A 16,252-nucleotide genomic window follows, 5' to 3' on the forward strand; every position below is an offset into this window, starting at 1 on the left:
GTCGCTTAGTTCTTGTGTGAACTAAAGCCATCGCCGATGCTTGACCCTGTAGTCCTATCAAGATTTACTGAGATGATGAATATATATTATGTGGAAGCTCTCCATGAATGAAATGAAACTGTGAATCTGACTCTTCTACGATGCTCCACGTCTGCTTCAATGTAAACAAGCCCTATATAGGTAGACAGCACGTTTGCACTGCCTCTTACTATTCAAAATCAAGCAAAAAGAACAAAATTTCAGTGCATTTGAGCCGTGATTTCTTGTGTTAAAGGCCGTTTTAAGTCGTCAGAATAGTATCAAACCATTGCTTTCATCTAGCACTAACTTTCTGTCACCCTTGCTCAACTTTTTGGGGACCAAAAAAAAAAAAAAAAATATGGCCAAAAATTGACCAAAAAGCATGAGGTATCCCTCATGGTTTTCATCGAAAATCAAACAATCGCATTTTTTACCTTGAAGATGATGACTTTTACTATGGTATGTATTACATCAAAATGTTGCTATCGATCCAAAGCAATCCTTGAAACGTCGTTTGTGTATCTTTTATATGTAAGTTTTTGACATTTTTGCTAGAAACCTCATTTCATATTTTTTGATATTGCTCGATGCGTTTATTATAAACATCTGCCATAAGCACCATCATTCGATGCGCCTTGAAAAGCACTCCAGAAATGCATTAGAAAGTATAAGATGATCATCGCATCTAATATAGTCCAATTCTGCAAAATAGATGAATCTAGTCGTTTTTTAGATCAAAATCTGTCCAATCTGGAATAGACGTTAAGCGAGAATTCAATTGATTTTGAGTGCTTCTGATATCAATGTAATCTACGATCTTGAAGCTAATATAAAGAGGATTGCAATTTGAAAAAAAGTATTATAGTAGCTTATTCTCTCTACTTTTGCCTGATTCTGAAGCACATTTTGTTTCTGACACTCGGATTAATCATTGTTTATTACATATTCAAATAAATGGCCTAATATGAAACGCAAACTTTCTTGCTATTCAAAATTGCAAATGGCACTTGAGGTTTGATGTACTGTACATTGAGATACCACTACTAGGCTATACTATAGCAGCCACTAAGGCAATGCTATAATACCATATACGCTTGGGAACCTAATGCCAAATGTCCATTTTATTAAAGTGTAAGGGCCATCACATCTCCTGTTACTAGGAATTTTTAGCAAATAGATGGCAATACTAATTATGAAATACATGTGAGGTTTCTACTGAGCACTAACGAAGACAGACAACTGGTTTATACATACACACTTTTTTAAAAATCATGCAAATACTGTATTTTGAGGCGGCGTCATGTCACCCAAGTGTTCTACAGGCCCAAAAGCAGCGGATCAAGATTGCCTTTTACTTGGATACACATTGTAAAATATAGCTTCAAATGGGTTTGCTTGCACTACTGCCAATATGCTCACTCTAATTGAACGATGACTTTTTGTTTGTTTGTTTTCCGTGCAACTTGCCAACATTCTTTTCAAAGAAGTAAGAGCATATCCTGTTGGTGACAGTAGCACCAGAACTTTGACAGCTCTGCTTGTACATATAAAATAGTGAATACATGTAATTTATATACTGCAATCACTGCAAAACTATACTGATAAAGAACCCGTTATTGTTTACATTTTGCTCGAACTTTTCAAATCCAAAGCGAATCAAATTGTTCACTTTCCGTTATCAACCGAATACAAGATGTAAATGTAAACAAGCTGACTGTGTTTAATCAATAAACGAAATAAACCATATGAGTTTATATCATATCTTGTGTGTATACAGTAGTAATAATGCATATCATATTGTAGGGCAGTTGAAGGCGATTCCAATGGTATTAGTTGCATTGTCTCTGGATGCCAGTAGCGTTCAGAATTGCGTTTGAAGTGTTTTTTGCGTGTCTCCTTAAATTGTTGCTACTGTAATCAAGGTATAAAAGGTAAAAGATTTCTCTCTTTATCTCACGTCCTTTCTTTATCTTTTTCTTCATCTTTTTTTTTTTTTTTTTCTCAAAAACAATAGACGCTACTAGAAGACTGGTGATCATGTAAGTATATTTGTCTTGTCTGCACATAACGGATGGTAACATGCTCTGAATCAGGGTGGTTCACAATACAAGGCTTATGGTATTTCAAGACTGGTTCTATTCTACTTGACGGCTTTCTTTGGATACTTTTGGTTCTCTCTGGTTCACTTTGGATACTTTTGGTTCTCTCTGGTTCACTTTGGATACTTTTGGTTCTCTCTGGTTCTCTCTGGTTCTCTTTGGATACTTTTGGTTCTCTTTGGATACTTTTGGTTCTCTCTGGCTCTCTCTGGCTCTCTCTGGCTCTCTCTGGTCCTAGTATATAGATATTTATATTTATTTGGTCGTATTCTTTCGCATGGGGGATTTTTAAGGGCACACTCTGAGGTTTTCAAGTCTTTGGTACTTTGTCTTTTGAGAGTTTCGTGTCTTTGGTGTGAGGGTTTCTCTAGTAAGTCTTCTGGAATAAGTCTTCTGTAGTAAGTCTTCTGTAATAAGTTTTCTGTAGTAAGTCTTCTGTAATAAGTCTTCTGTAGTAAGTCTTCTGTAATAAGTCTTCTGTAATAAGTCTTCTGTAATAAGTCTTCTGTGTTGTCATGTGTTTCCCTTCCCCCATGCCTACTTTCACTTTTTGGGTTGAGATTGGTCTCCACCTTCTCGTGGTTCAACCTGTAAGCTTTTTGTAAAAGCAACCAAGAGAGACCATTATTTTTTACAATAAATAAAATGAAAAACTATACAATACACATTAAATGCGTGTGCCTGATATGAGTACACATTAAACATTGCTTATTTTATATCAATAAAATCTTGTATTTGCCCAGGAAATTATAAATGTCGATATGAGATGCAAAGGGTATAAGTTTACTGCTATGGAAATCAATAATTCGGATTGGATGTATTAGCTGCTTTTGATAAGCTCTTTGGATCCGAAGGAGGCAGCTTATCTTGCCATGCAGATATAAGTACATCAAAGCCTAAGCTCGCATATGTAGGTGTTGGGGACTATGCACGCTGTAGTTTTGCCTCATGTCAAACATGAGTCTTTGCGTCTATGTTGGCTGGGCTTGTTCTGGTACGCTGAATGATGCTACAGCCAAGGATGACCTGGCTAAATGGCTGTATCTTTGTATATTTCGTTGTCATATATTTCATTTCAACAAAATCCCGGTTACCATGGACGGATGGAGACGGCGAGCATATTGATATGTCAGACAATGATTACATGGCTCGCTTGACTCAATTTTACTTTGGATGGAAGTGGCCTTCAACGATCTGATACACGCATTACCCTTTATTACTCGATTGTGCGCAAAACACAGCGTATTTTAGATGCATTTGAGCCGTGATTTCTTGTGTTAAAGGCCGTTTTAGGCCGTCAGAATAGTATCAAACCATTGCTTTCATCTAGCACTAACTTTCTGTCACCCTTGCTCAACTTTTTGGGGACCAAAAAAAAAAAAAAAAATATGGCCAAAAATTGACCAAAAAGCATGAGGTATCCCTCATGGTTTTCATCGAAAATCAAACAATCGCATTTTTTACCTTGAAGATGATGACTTTTACTATGGTATGTATTACATCAAAATGTTGCTATCGATCCAAAGCAACTGTTGAGTCTGTAGCGGTTGCGGACATTCAGTAACTCAGCAAGAGTCGGATCATGATTTACATTGTTTCTCACTGTCTACATTAGGACATTAGGTTCGACACAGAAGTGAATCATATAATCGATTATGATGGTCTCTGATAGTGAAGGATAATGATGGCTACAGATCGTATCATCATGGCTGATTGAGCGAATCGGATTCTTCAATTGACTGATATTAGATAAACATGATACGATGTATTGACTCAGTTAAAACAACAAGATAGATTGATGATTCATCAGTAATGATCTCTTATAAATAGGATGTGTTTGAATCAGTTAATAAATCTTAGAAGTTTTCGTATCTGGTTACTTTTTATAGCCTTCCTTTTTTGAAATCTATCTTAATTTGTTAATACTGTATCTTTGAATACAACATTTTTTTTAACCGTGTAATCCGGATCACTATTGATTTTATACTACAACCGTTTACTCCATTTTATCTCAAATGTCTCAAGATGGGATCCTTGGGTTTCGAAGTTTGGCAAGACCATGGCTCAACATCGTGCGGAGCAATCGTGCAAGGAATGCAATGGACACTACGGAAAGGGTCATTCGTGTGCCACCGGTGGTTCTTCTGGTCCTACAAAGACTGTTCGCATGATGACGAAGCGTCCAACAGTACAATCCATGGTGGACAAGGCTTTGGCGTCTGAGGCTGGTGCTGCCGTACTTCGGGAAAAGAGCAGGGAGATCAATGCCTGTTCCGCTGCGTCTTCGGTTGCTGCTTCTGTCGTTGCTGCTTCTGTTCCCGTGCGGGATGAAGTTAGTCCTGGTTTGTCTTCTGTTCAGGAGACTGAGAACACTGAGGTTGACTCTGATGTGGAAATGTCGGAATCAGATGGTCATACTATCACCGATGCTGAGGACCTGTGTGGTCGAGCTCAGGCTTCGATTGTTGATGGTATGGACAGTGTTTCTGTGTCTGATGTTGACTTGGTGCAGAATTTGTCTGCTCAAGAATGAGGTCGTACTCATTCTGGTTTTGAAGCTGCTGCTGCTGACAGTATTGTACAGTTGGCACATGAAGCGACTACCGTTCCTCGTGTTGGTTCTGTGGTCTTGAATGTTACTTATAATAAAGTTGTTAGTTCACATTCATTTGAAGTTTTTACATTTTATTCAGAAGAAAATGTACATGTGTTATTGGGAATGGATGTTCTCTCTAAGATTGGTATTGGTATTAGTGGTTTAGTGAGTCAGCATGATTTTCAGACTGGGCCCAGAAAGCCAGATCCTGTTGACGACTCGATTGAACCTAATCACCATCCATTTGGTAGTGATAAGGAACGTGCTCCTTACGTTAGGCTATTGAATGAACTGTTATTGGAGAATTCGCAAATTGACATGAGAAATACTCTGTGTAATTTGCCTGATTCTGTTATCAAGCTGGATACTAAGCCTGGCTGTGTTGCCTATCGTGCTCAATATCCACTTGCGGAGGCCTATAGGGATGCTGTTAATAAACAGATCCAAGTGTGGCTTGATGAAGGCGTTATCGAACGATCGGCGAGTCATACCCGCTTCAATCATCCGTTGTTGGTGGTGAAGAAGAAAGATTCGAATGGCAATTATGACATGTCTAAGCCTCGTGTGGTGTTAGACGTCCGTAAGTTGAATTCGATTTTGGAGGTTGATGACAAACAACAGTTGCCGTTGATTTCATCTATTCATCAGAATATTGGGAATAAAACGATTCATACTTGTCTGGATATCCATGCTTGTTTTACCAGTTTTGGATTGGATCCCTCGCAAGCTCATAAGGTTTCGTTTACTTCGCCGTTTAGCAATACTCAGTACACCTTTCGGAAGGCTGCGTACGGTATTCGTCATGTTGGTTCAGTAGTTGTTCGTACATTGCAGAATCTGTTGTCAGATCTGAATACGTCCAATGCTGCTACTCCCAATTCTACCAAGGATGACCAGTCAGTGTTCTGCTACGTTGATGATATAATCTGTAGTACCTCGGGTAGCTTGGAAAATCACTTTAAACTTGTTGCTGAAGTGATTCGTCGTTTGACAAAGGCTAATCTGGTTTTGAATCCAGAGAAGGTAGTCTTTGCTCAGAGAAGCATTTACCTTTTAGGATGGAGTGTAATTGATGGCAAGTTAGTCCCTGATGGAAGAAAACTTACCAATATCATGCAGTGGCCTCCTATTAAGACTGGTAAACAGCTTGCTTCGTTTCTGGGTCTGATGTCCTATTTCCGATCTTCTATTCCGATGTATTCTCGCTTAACGGGTGATCTCGACTCGTTGAAGCAGTGTAAAGATTTGTCGAAGGTCTGGACGGCAAGACATGACAGAGCTATTGCAAATTTGAAGGATGCACTTACCAATGCGTTGGTTATGTCCACCCCTGATTTCTCATGTCGATTTCATTTAGCTACTGATGCTAGTCTCACTGCAATTGGTGGTTTGTTGTACCAAGTGATTCAGAATGAAATTCGGTATATTGGTTTGGTATCGCGTAAACTCTCTCCTTCTGAACGCAATTACAGTACTACGAAACGTGAGCTTTTGGGAATTTGTTATTCATTAGAAAAGTTTCATCGGTTTCTGTATATGAGACGGTTTACCCTGCATACGGATCACAAGAGTTTGATCTATTTGAATACGCAAGAGATTCCTAATGCGTTGATGCTTGGGTGGTGGGAGAACATCTTTTCTTACACTTTTGACATTGTTCACTTACCTGGTGTTTTGAATGTCATTCCTGATGCTTTATCTCGGCTGTATGAAGATGACGATGCTTCCGCACGCCATCTTCTGGGGGGCAGGTACTATGCTGATGGAGGTGAAAGGTTGAAGCAGAAGAGAAAGATGGGTTCTAAGTTGAAATCTACCACACCAACTGTTCAAATGAAACGTATTCCTGTTCGAATTACTCGTGTTTTACGAAAGGATACTAGTATTGGTGATGATGGCCTGGTTGATGTGAAGCATTCTTCGATGAAAGCTAGCACCTCATCAGCTGCCTCGTCAAAGCAACAACAAGAGTTAATTTTACGTACTATGAAGTTTCGCGATTATGTTACCCCACCTGCTACTGAACGAGATAATATGATTATTTCTCAACATTTGGTCGGTCATTTCGGAATCAACCATGTTGAAACTGCTATTCATCATGAAGGATTCCATTGGACTAACATTCGTAAGGATATTGAACGTATCTTGGGGGATTGTATTGAATGTAACAAGTTCAACATTGCTCGAGAAGGTTATCATCCTTTCCGAAGTGCCAAAGCTGATCAACCTTTGGATCATTGGTGTATGGATCTTGGTGATATGGGTGTCACAAGTTCATTCGGTAGCAACTTCATATTCGTAATGACGGATATTTATAGTCGATTTACGGTCATTCGCTGCATTCCAGATAAGCATGCTACTACTATCGCTCGTGAATTACTTCAGGTTTTCTCTCTTTTCGGTTGGCCAAAGATCTTGACATCTGATAGAGGAAAGGAATTCATCAATGAGGTTGTAGAAGCTATGGTCGAGATCAGTGGTATTGACAGACGTCTCTCGTTAGCATGGAACCCGTTGGGTAACAGTGTTGCGGAGAGTTGGATTAAACTTGCAAAGTCGACAACAGTTAAGTTGCTTAAAGGAAAACGTGATCAGTGGGAACACTATATTCCTTGGGTTAATTATTGTCTGAATGTCAAGTATGCTAGATTGCACAAGTCTCGTCCTTATACGATTCTGTTTAATCGCCAACCTAATGGTTTGACGGATTATTCAAAGGTAGACTTGACTCGTAGTTACGATGTAGTGGATCAGAAGAAGATTGATGAGAAGTATAGCTTCGTTCAAAATGTTCTTATTCCAGCTATCTCGAAACGTATTTTAGAGACTCAGAAGAAGGATCATGCCAATTTTGCTAAGAAGCACAAGATCATCGAGAAGCCTTATCCCGTTGGGAGTAAGGTGATGGTAGTGAATGAGAATAAGAGCAACAAGTTGGATGTTCGATATGAGGGTCCCTATTTGATCAACGGAATTACTAGCAAAGGCTCGTACGTTCTGATGGATCGTACAGGTAATCTCCTGAGTTATGATGTACCTACGCATAAATTAGTGTATAATGCTGCGGCTAATGCTACGCTAACTTCTAAAGAGGACTTCATTCGCGAACATCAAGAGGTTCAAGCGGTTATCAACCATAGAGGCTCACCGGGCAAGTGTAAATACTTGGTGCAGTGGAAAGGATTTGATGAACCTACTTGGGAACCTATTGAACATTTCAACTCTACTGAATGTATTGAATTATATTGGGGTAGAAGGAATGGTGCAAAGGCTGTTGGCAAGCGCAAGATTGCTCCTGCAACAGTAAATCAGAATAAGGCTGCTACTCGTCCTCAGAAGAAACGTGGTAGACCAGCTAAGAATCGGTCTTAATGGCTGAATGGTATGATGTCTGATCTAGTCTTTTTACCTTATTGTATATTTTTGTCCTTTCAGAGGTTTTTAAAGGTTTTTTAATGACGGATGCTGCCCATATCATTTTGGTGGAATATTGTATATATATTGTATTTGTATGTTATCTAATATCGTTATTTATGATGTGCTGTAATTAGAGATTATGGTATGTAACAATGGTATATCCTGATCCTGGTTGGGGGCTGTTGAGTCTGTAGCGGTTGCGGACATTCAGTAACTCAGCAAGAGTCGGATCATGATTTACATTGTTTCTCACTGTCTACATTAGGACATTAGGTTCGACACAGAAGTGAATCATATAATCGATTATGATGGTCTCTGATAGTGAAGGATAATGATGGCTACAGATCGTATCATCATGGCTGATTGAGCGAATCGGATTCTTCAATTGACTGATATTAGATAAACATGATACGATGTATTGACTCAGTTAAAACAACAAGATAGATTGATGATTCATCAGTAATGATCTCTTATAAATAGGATGTGTTTGAATCAGTTAATAAATCTTAGAAGTTTTCGTATCTGGTTACTTTTTATAGCCTTCCTTTTTTGAAATCTATCTTAATTTGTTAATACTGTATCTTTGAATACAACAGCAACCTCTGAAACCATCTTTGTGGGACTTTGATATGTAAAATTTCGATATTTCTGTCAAAAAGCTCTTTTCATGTTTCTACACATCATTCAATAAGTTTATTCAAAACATTTATATAACTTGGTACCATTGTATGCGCCTTGAAAAGCACTCCAAAAAAGCTTAAAGACGCATAGGGTGATCATCATATTCTTATAGTCGAATTTGGCAAAATAGTTCGGTCAAGTCGAAGTTAACAGAACTTGGCCAATCTAAAACAGAATTTTAGCGGGGGTTTAATTGATTTTGGCTGGCAAATTTAATACTTTTCTATTACGAAGGCAATCGTCGTTTTGAAGCCAATAAGAAGGGAATTATAAATTGAATCGTACTAAAGCTTAGATTTGGCACCACACCTTACCTTTTTTTTTTTTTACGAATGTCTATACTTGATAGTGTTTATGCGTGCAAATTGAACTTTCAAATTTGTGTAATGTGAAGTGTAAGTTGACATTTTATGAAGAATTGCATGTAATGCTTCCATTTTACGTTTGGTTTAATGGTCTTTAAATTAATAAAGGCACTGTTTATACGAAATAAAGCAATAAAATAGACGAAGGTGCTCACTGAGCATTAGCTCTCATGCGGATAAAATTGACACCACAGCGTCTAAGCATCTCACAGGAGCAAGGGCTAACGGATCAGCAACAATATTTAATCAGTCAATTGATTCTCTCTCTCTTTCTTCACTTTCTTCGTTTAGTATACGTCTTGTATACATATACAACATGGATAGAAAGCAAAATAGGGATGCGAGAGAAGGTGATTGGGAATTACTGATGTTGCATCGCGGCTTCTAGGTAACGTTTCCACAACAGATGAACCTGAACAATTGAACGGTTTTATCAGCAAAGAGTATCTTTTACCCAACAGCGTTTCAAAACACTGACAACATATTTAATCTGATTGATCCATTATTTGACTCTCTCTTGCATCAAATGGAGTAAGGGATAGCCGGAAGTAAATGAACCGGCACCTTACTGGCAATTACACCTGAATCGTCTTGACACTGATGCACTGATTGCCTTCCTTGTTGATGGCATGAATTGTAATGATTGATATTGGATAAGTTTCGACTTCCAATGACATTACTTTTAGGTAGCTATTCATTACAGGCCAAAAACTCAAACAGAATCAATGATTGATAACTTTTGTCTCTCGTGAAGCTACAATCCTCGGCATCTTCCAATGTTATCAATTATTAACACAACTCACACACGATGCCTCAGCTCCCATTCATTACAGCATAAACTCCTTGCTGCAAATAAAGGCTGATGGTTTAAATAATTGCCCATGAACAGTCAATTAGTACACCAACTCAGCTGCTCGGCTCCCAAAACCCATACAAACGCTTATATACATAATACACGGAGCTTGACCATTCACATTGTGTTTCATTGTAGCACAATCACAAGCTAGAAAGCGTCATTGTGGTACTAAACTTCGACAGGATGCGGGGTAAATGAAGGTTTTGCCAGGAGAAGTAGCGGTGTCTTAAACTCCCCCTTCTCATCAACCGCTCATCTTCAGATCCGATCCTATAAGGTTATTCCTGCTTGGAGCCACACAGCAATACATTCACACACTCACCTGCTATTATGCTGTAATATATATATAGAGAGAGAGAGAGTACTTTTCTTTTTTTCTTTCCTCTTCTTTTTTTTTTCTTTATACTCAATTTTACATTATGGCTTATGCGCTCATGTTTTCGCCGTATGCTCAAGAGAATCACAAGAGATTGATCGACAAGAATGATCCCACCTCCTACATCCCAACGTATATTGCCATTTCACCAAGAAAAGACGGCATTACAGCCAAGACAAAGTGCTTAAATCCACAATACAATGCATCGGCATTGACTCCTCTAAAAAGAAAGCTGCTTGTATCATCTACCAACATTTTGCCCAAGTTTCGAGTGCGTCGTGGATCATTCAATCGTCGCCCATCTTCAGTTTATGCTGGCAGCAACAGCTCACGCTCAAACAGCTTGGATATATCAAGTAAATCATAATGACATGTCGGATATCGCACAATCCACTGACCTCACATTTATATAGAAACATCATTTGTATCGCTCCCAGTGGAGATACTATCAAGCATTTTGTTCTATCTAGACTACACATCTGTTCAAAAACTAGCTCGTACTTGCAAGCACATGTATTCAGTTTGCCATGATGATGGACTATGGCGGAAACTGCTACTGGCAGATTTCCAGTCAGTAGCACCACCACCATCTACACCAGCATCGACATCACTGTATAAAAAGACCAGTCGCAAGAACAACAAGGCTCTGGTGACACCCTCCACCTCCTCTACCAATTTAAAACTGTACCAAAACCACCTTAAATTAGGACGTCGCTGGTTGACGGGAAAGGTGGATACCCGCTTTTTACAGGGACATTCAGACAGCATCTACTGTTTGTCTTGGATTGATCAAGACACGCTGGTCAGTGGTAGTCGAGACAAGACGCTCAAGGTGTGGAATGTCAAGACAAATCAATGTACTCGAACTGTAGAGAATGAGCATGATGGCAGTATACTGTGTATGCGTGTGAACAAGGATCGCTCTCTTTTACTGACAGGTTCCTCGGATGCTACTTGCACCATATGGTCTTTACCTGATTTGGCACCCATACGTAAGCTTCGTGGTCATGGACACAGTGTGCTGGATGTCTGCTTTGTTCATGGAAACCGCATTGTAACCGCATCCAGAGATCATACATTGCGCTTATGGAACCAGGACACGGGTGAAGAGATATTGCACATGCTGGGACACACCAATTCTGTGAATGCGGTAGAGACTGTGGATGAGCATCGTGTGGTATCGGCATCAGGTGATGCTACGTTGAAATTGTGGGATGTTGCAACAGGCGAATGTATTAGAACCCTACAAGGACATCGTCTTGGGCTAGCCTGTGTTCGATATGACGGAAAGCATTTGTACAGCGGTGGATTAGAGGGCAAGATCAAGGTGTGGGATGTGGAGAGTGGGAAATGTATCAATACCTTGCTGGGTCATGTTGGTATGATTCGCTCGCTGGATTGCATCCATGGAAGAATTGTCACTGGTAGCTATGATCGTACTCTCAAAGTATGGGATACAAAGACGGGTGCTTGTATTCTAAGCTTTCAGAGTGGTCATTCCAATTGGATTTTCAATGTATTATCCAGTGGTACACGGATTGTGAGGTAAGTATTTTCATTTTGTGTAATCAAACACATAATAACCTATTGCTCTATAGTTCTGGACAGGAAAAACGTATCATGGTGCTTGATTTCAGCAGTGGACTGGCTCCCCTGTGTGCTGTTTGAGCTTTCTATTTATGGGCTGGTAAAGATACCCCGGATTTTTTATTTATACTAATTTGCAAGCCGTTTTGCGGCGAACATTGCATTGAATTAAACCAATCAACCTTATTTGAACTTTATGATTTGCACTCTCTCCATCAAAACAATCCAACACCAGTTGCTGTGTTTAACAAGTGCTCTTTCGTCTTGTGATTATTAGGAATATTTTCCCAAATTTAACCTTATATGACAAAGCAAGTTTGAACCTGGTACCTTTTTTTTTCCACGATGTGTAACAATGCATTTGGAGCAATCAAAAATTGGATAAAACTTGTGTGAATTATAAGTTTCATTCAGATCAAGCATTAGTAGACACTCAGAATAGATCAATGCAAATCAGCCAAGATAAATAGTAGAGTATGGCTCACACACAAGGTCTCATGACATTTGATCCGTTTCCATCCCCACATTTAAGTGAATATCATCGTGAGAAAATGTTGGTAATCATTATTTGCGGAGCATTGAGGCTAAAATGACACCTATTGGTCCCAGCATGTGAATTAGTCCTGCACTTGCTAATTAGCAATATTGAACAAATCGTTGATAAACATCTGCATTATTCATATAACATGAACAATGTAAGAAAATTTGCATTTATGGCTCTTTCGAAATGCACACTTAATGTATTCACAAGTTGGTAAATCAAAGGCTGACATGAAAATGACATACTAGGGTACTTCAAGAAGCTGTGAATCTTCTTGCAGTGAAACTTTGCTTTTAACCAATGCGATGATTGAGGGACTTGAGAAGTACGATATTTATAATGTGCAGCGTTAAGTATACTATGATCTGCTGTTTGGGCCATGTGGGTGGGCTTTATGCTATGAAGCATCTTCACGATGAACCTTGTTCACGATTGCGCTAACCAGGGCATCAATCCTTCTGATGGAAGGAAATAAACACAACCAATTCTCATTTCAACAATGCCAAAATCATCTGACTAAGCGCAAATTGCATGAGATTGCATAGATCTTGAGTATTGCTCTTTGCAAAGACGATATATTTTGAGTATGAAGATTGGAACACAGTGTCTTTCTGTTTTCGTTTCTCCTCTGATATTAGTCTCAATAGAGGCAGATTTGTCAGAAGCATACCTTTCGATATTTGTTTTAAAATGTTCTTGACTATTGGATTAAAATTGACAAAATTGTAGTTTTGCAGTGGTGCAACTAGCAATGCGCATCATCTGATTTCATAACGAGACTGACCATCGCCACATCCAGCATCTATGCACTGTAATGAGAACGAGAATGAGCCGCAACCTCAAGTTACAACTATCAAAAAATAGAGATAATCTCACATCTTGTCTACTCGAATTAACTGCTTGTGCAGCCTATTCAAAGCTGTCAATAGTCAACGTATAGTCAAACAGTTAAGCCTTTCTATTGGCGTGATGACAGAAGTTAGGCATACTTGGACCTTTTAATCACTTGGAGATATTATTTTTGATGGCGAACATTGCTTCCAGCTGGTAGTGAGCTTGCACAGAACTGAGATGCGAATCGAATCGCACCACGCTTAAAAGCGGTTCCACATCTGGCTTGTCTTTTCAGATATTTTGAAGGTTTTCACAGGAGAGCATGTCATACCTCTGCACCAATTTACCTGTAACAGTGCTCATTGCGTAGAACCAAGGATTACCTATTGTTTGAGATTTTACAAGAACATGTAGCATTAGTTTTCATGGATCTACAGCACCCAATATGCCAGCTTCAGCCAAACTTCTGTAAAACATAAAAAAAAAACCATATAATACTTTCAAAATTTAAAGAATTGAGTGCTGTACAAGGTGAGTAAACCACCGGTAAAGCCAGCATTGGGGAGGGTTTTGGGGAGAAACTTGGTCCCTCCACCAAGAACACAATGCATTTAATTCAACATTTTGTAGCATTGGCTTATAAGAGGGTTTCACCGTAGCGAAACAAACGTGCAGAACCTTAGTGTTCAAGCAGCAAATTCGGCTGTTCATTTCTGTCATTTATGAGCTTAACACAACATAACGCATTAAGTTTGCATGAATCAGCTTTACCAAAGCCAATTTGACTCCTATTCGAATTAGAAATTGCACAGGCTGCAGAACTGCCCTTCCACAAGGTTTCCGCTACCAAAGATGTAATTCATGCCGTGTAAATAAAAGCTATAAAGCAAAATATAACCAAATTTGACAGCTTTCAAACCTTCATACCTTGATATGCAGGTCTTTCTGAGCCACCGGAATGATGCCAAACAGTTGTACTCGAGTTATAGTAACTTCCTGACACCTTCGCTCAACTTTTTGAGGACCAAAAAAATAAAATAAAAAATGGCCAAAAATCGACCAAAAAGCATGAGGTACCCCTCATGGTTTTCATCGAAAATCAAACGATCGCGTTTTTCACCTTGAAAATGAAGACTTTTACTATGGCATACGAGGAATACATTGCCATCCTCCACCTTCGCCTTGATATTGACCGCTCATCTCATGAACTTTTTCCTGCATTATCCGTGTTCCAGGTCTTTGCTTGCATCCAACAGGCTATCTGGTCTGCTCATTACCGCCAAGTTTTCCAACACGTCCCTTTCATCCCATCTACTGTCATCCACTCCATTCATCGTACTCTCCTCAATTTAGACTCCCAACTTTCCTTCGATACAATAATCTGAGCTTCCCCTTATATCCTCCAGTCTTTATATCCCCTCCCTCTATATTAGGTGACGATTTAAGGACTTTAAATAAAAACAGAAGTGCTCACTTCCTTATAAAAAAAAAAACATTTATTATGTTATGATATGAGCCAGGTCTGATAGATGCCTTGAAACTCAGGTTCCATATTAGGGTTGTAAAGTGCAAAAGTACTGAACATTTATTATGTTATATCCTCGCTACTCCCTCATACCCCACCTACCACTGGTCTCTCCTCTTTCCTGCCTGTAGGCCATCAAGCGCCAGAAAGGTCATCGCTCCTCTCTACAACATTCTTCGCGCCGTAGATACCATTGTTCGTAAGTTTGGTGTCTGTCATGTTTCCTTCAGTACTTGTCTACGCCTGCCATTTTCGACCTTGGTTGAACATAACCTTCCACCCAACCATAGCTTATCGCCTACATTTCGCTCACCAAAGGAAGTGGTAAAACACTACCCCAGAGTGCTTCAACTTACAGGTAATGATGTTTTCATCTTTGATACCACCACTCAAGCTCTTCAACTTCGCACTTCGGTCATCGGCCTACCCCACCAACCCACCAGCTTACGCGCTATCAATTTTCTTCAGGCTCAAAACCTACTGCTCACCAACTTCATTCACTTCAACATGTTGCTCCTTGTCCCTCGTCCAAACATCACACATATCGACCTCTCCACCATCACCAACTATTCCGATAGTATCAGCCTCGTATCCACCCTTCTACTCTCTTTATTGGCAACTTCATTTTCTTTTGAGTCTCATTCATTCCTTTTATCCCTCCCTACTAATCAAGGATTCAAATCCCTCCCCCTTCACACTAACCCTTCCTCTTATTCGTCCCCTTTAGGTGTTGCCAAATGGAAGCAGTTTTGGACTCTCCAGATTCCTTTGAATGCTCGCAATACTTGGTTCCGGATCCTTCATGAAAAAGTTACTACTCGTCAATTATTACATCAACGGCTTCGCGATTCATTTACCCCGTACTGTCCTCACTGTCAGTCTTCGTCATCCACAACCCCCACTATCATCGAAGATACTGAGCACTTCCTCTTTTCCTGTCCTCGAAAATTGGACGTCTGGCGACAAACTCTCTCTCTTTACCTCTCACCTCGATTCTCTTACTTTGCGTACGAGGAATACATTGCCATCCTCCACCTTCGCCTTGATATCGACCGCTCATCTCATGAACTTTTTCCTGCATTATCCGTGTTCCAGGTCTTTGCTTGCATCCAACAGGCTATCTGGTCTGCTCATTACCGCCAAGTTTTCCAGCACGTCCCTTTCATCCCATCTACTGTCATCCACTCCATTCATCGTACTCTCCTCAATTTAGACTCCCAACTTTCCTTCGATACAATAATCTGAGCTTCCCCTGATATCCTCCAGTCTTTATATCCCCTCCCTCTATATTAGGTGACGATTTAAGGACTTTAAATAAAAACAGAAGTGCTCACTTCCTTATAAAAAAAAAAAA

The 16,252-nt window shown here is 39.5% G+C and overlaps 3 protein-coding genes across 3 annotated transcripts; all 3 read left to right on the forward strand.

Annotated features, from left to right (window-relative positions):
- Positions 1-4,179: 4,179 nt before the first annotated feature.
- On the forward strand, positions 4,180-8,088 carry ATC70_003783 (uncharacterized protein; the record flags this gene model as incomplete). The annotated part of the gene is made up of 2 exons (XM_064823138.1): positions 4,180-4,591; positions 4,679-8,088. 2 exons carry the CDS (start codon positions 4,180-4,182, stop codon positions 8,086-8,088), a joined length of 3,822 nt encoding a protein of 1,273 aa, XP_064678450.1.
- A 2,366-nt stretch (positions 8,089-10,454) lies between these two features.
- On the forward strand, positions 10,455-12,079 carry ATC70_003784 (uncharacterized protein; the record flags this gene model as incomplete). The annotated part of the gene is made up of 3 exons (XM_064823139.1): positions 10,455-10,767; positions 10,825-11,956; positions 12,010-12,079. 3 exons carry the CDS (start codon positions 10,455-10,457, stop codon positions 12,077-12,079), a joined length of 1,515 nt encoding a protein of 504 aa, XP_064678451.1.
- Positions 12,080-14,500: 2,421 nt separating this feature from the next.
- On the forward strand, positions 14,501-16,143 carry ATC70_003785 (uncharacterized protein; the record flags this gene model as incomplete). Its single annotated transcript, XM_064823140.1, has 2 exons — positions 14,501-14,637; positions 14,931-16,143. 2 exons carry the CDS (start codon positions 14,501-14,503, stop codon positions 16,141-16,143), a joined length of 1,350 nt encoding a protein of 449 aa, XP_064678452.1.
- Positions 16,144-16,252: the final 109 nt, after the last annotated feature.

This window comes from Mucor velutinosus (assembly GCF_035048745.1).
Source record: "Mucor velutinosus strain NIH1002 chromosome Unknown tig00000268, whole genome shotgun sequence".
Lineage (NCBI taxonomy): Eukaryota > Fungi > Mucoromycota > Mucoromycetes > Mucorales > Mucoraceae > Mucor > Mucor velutinosus.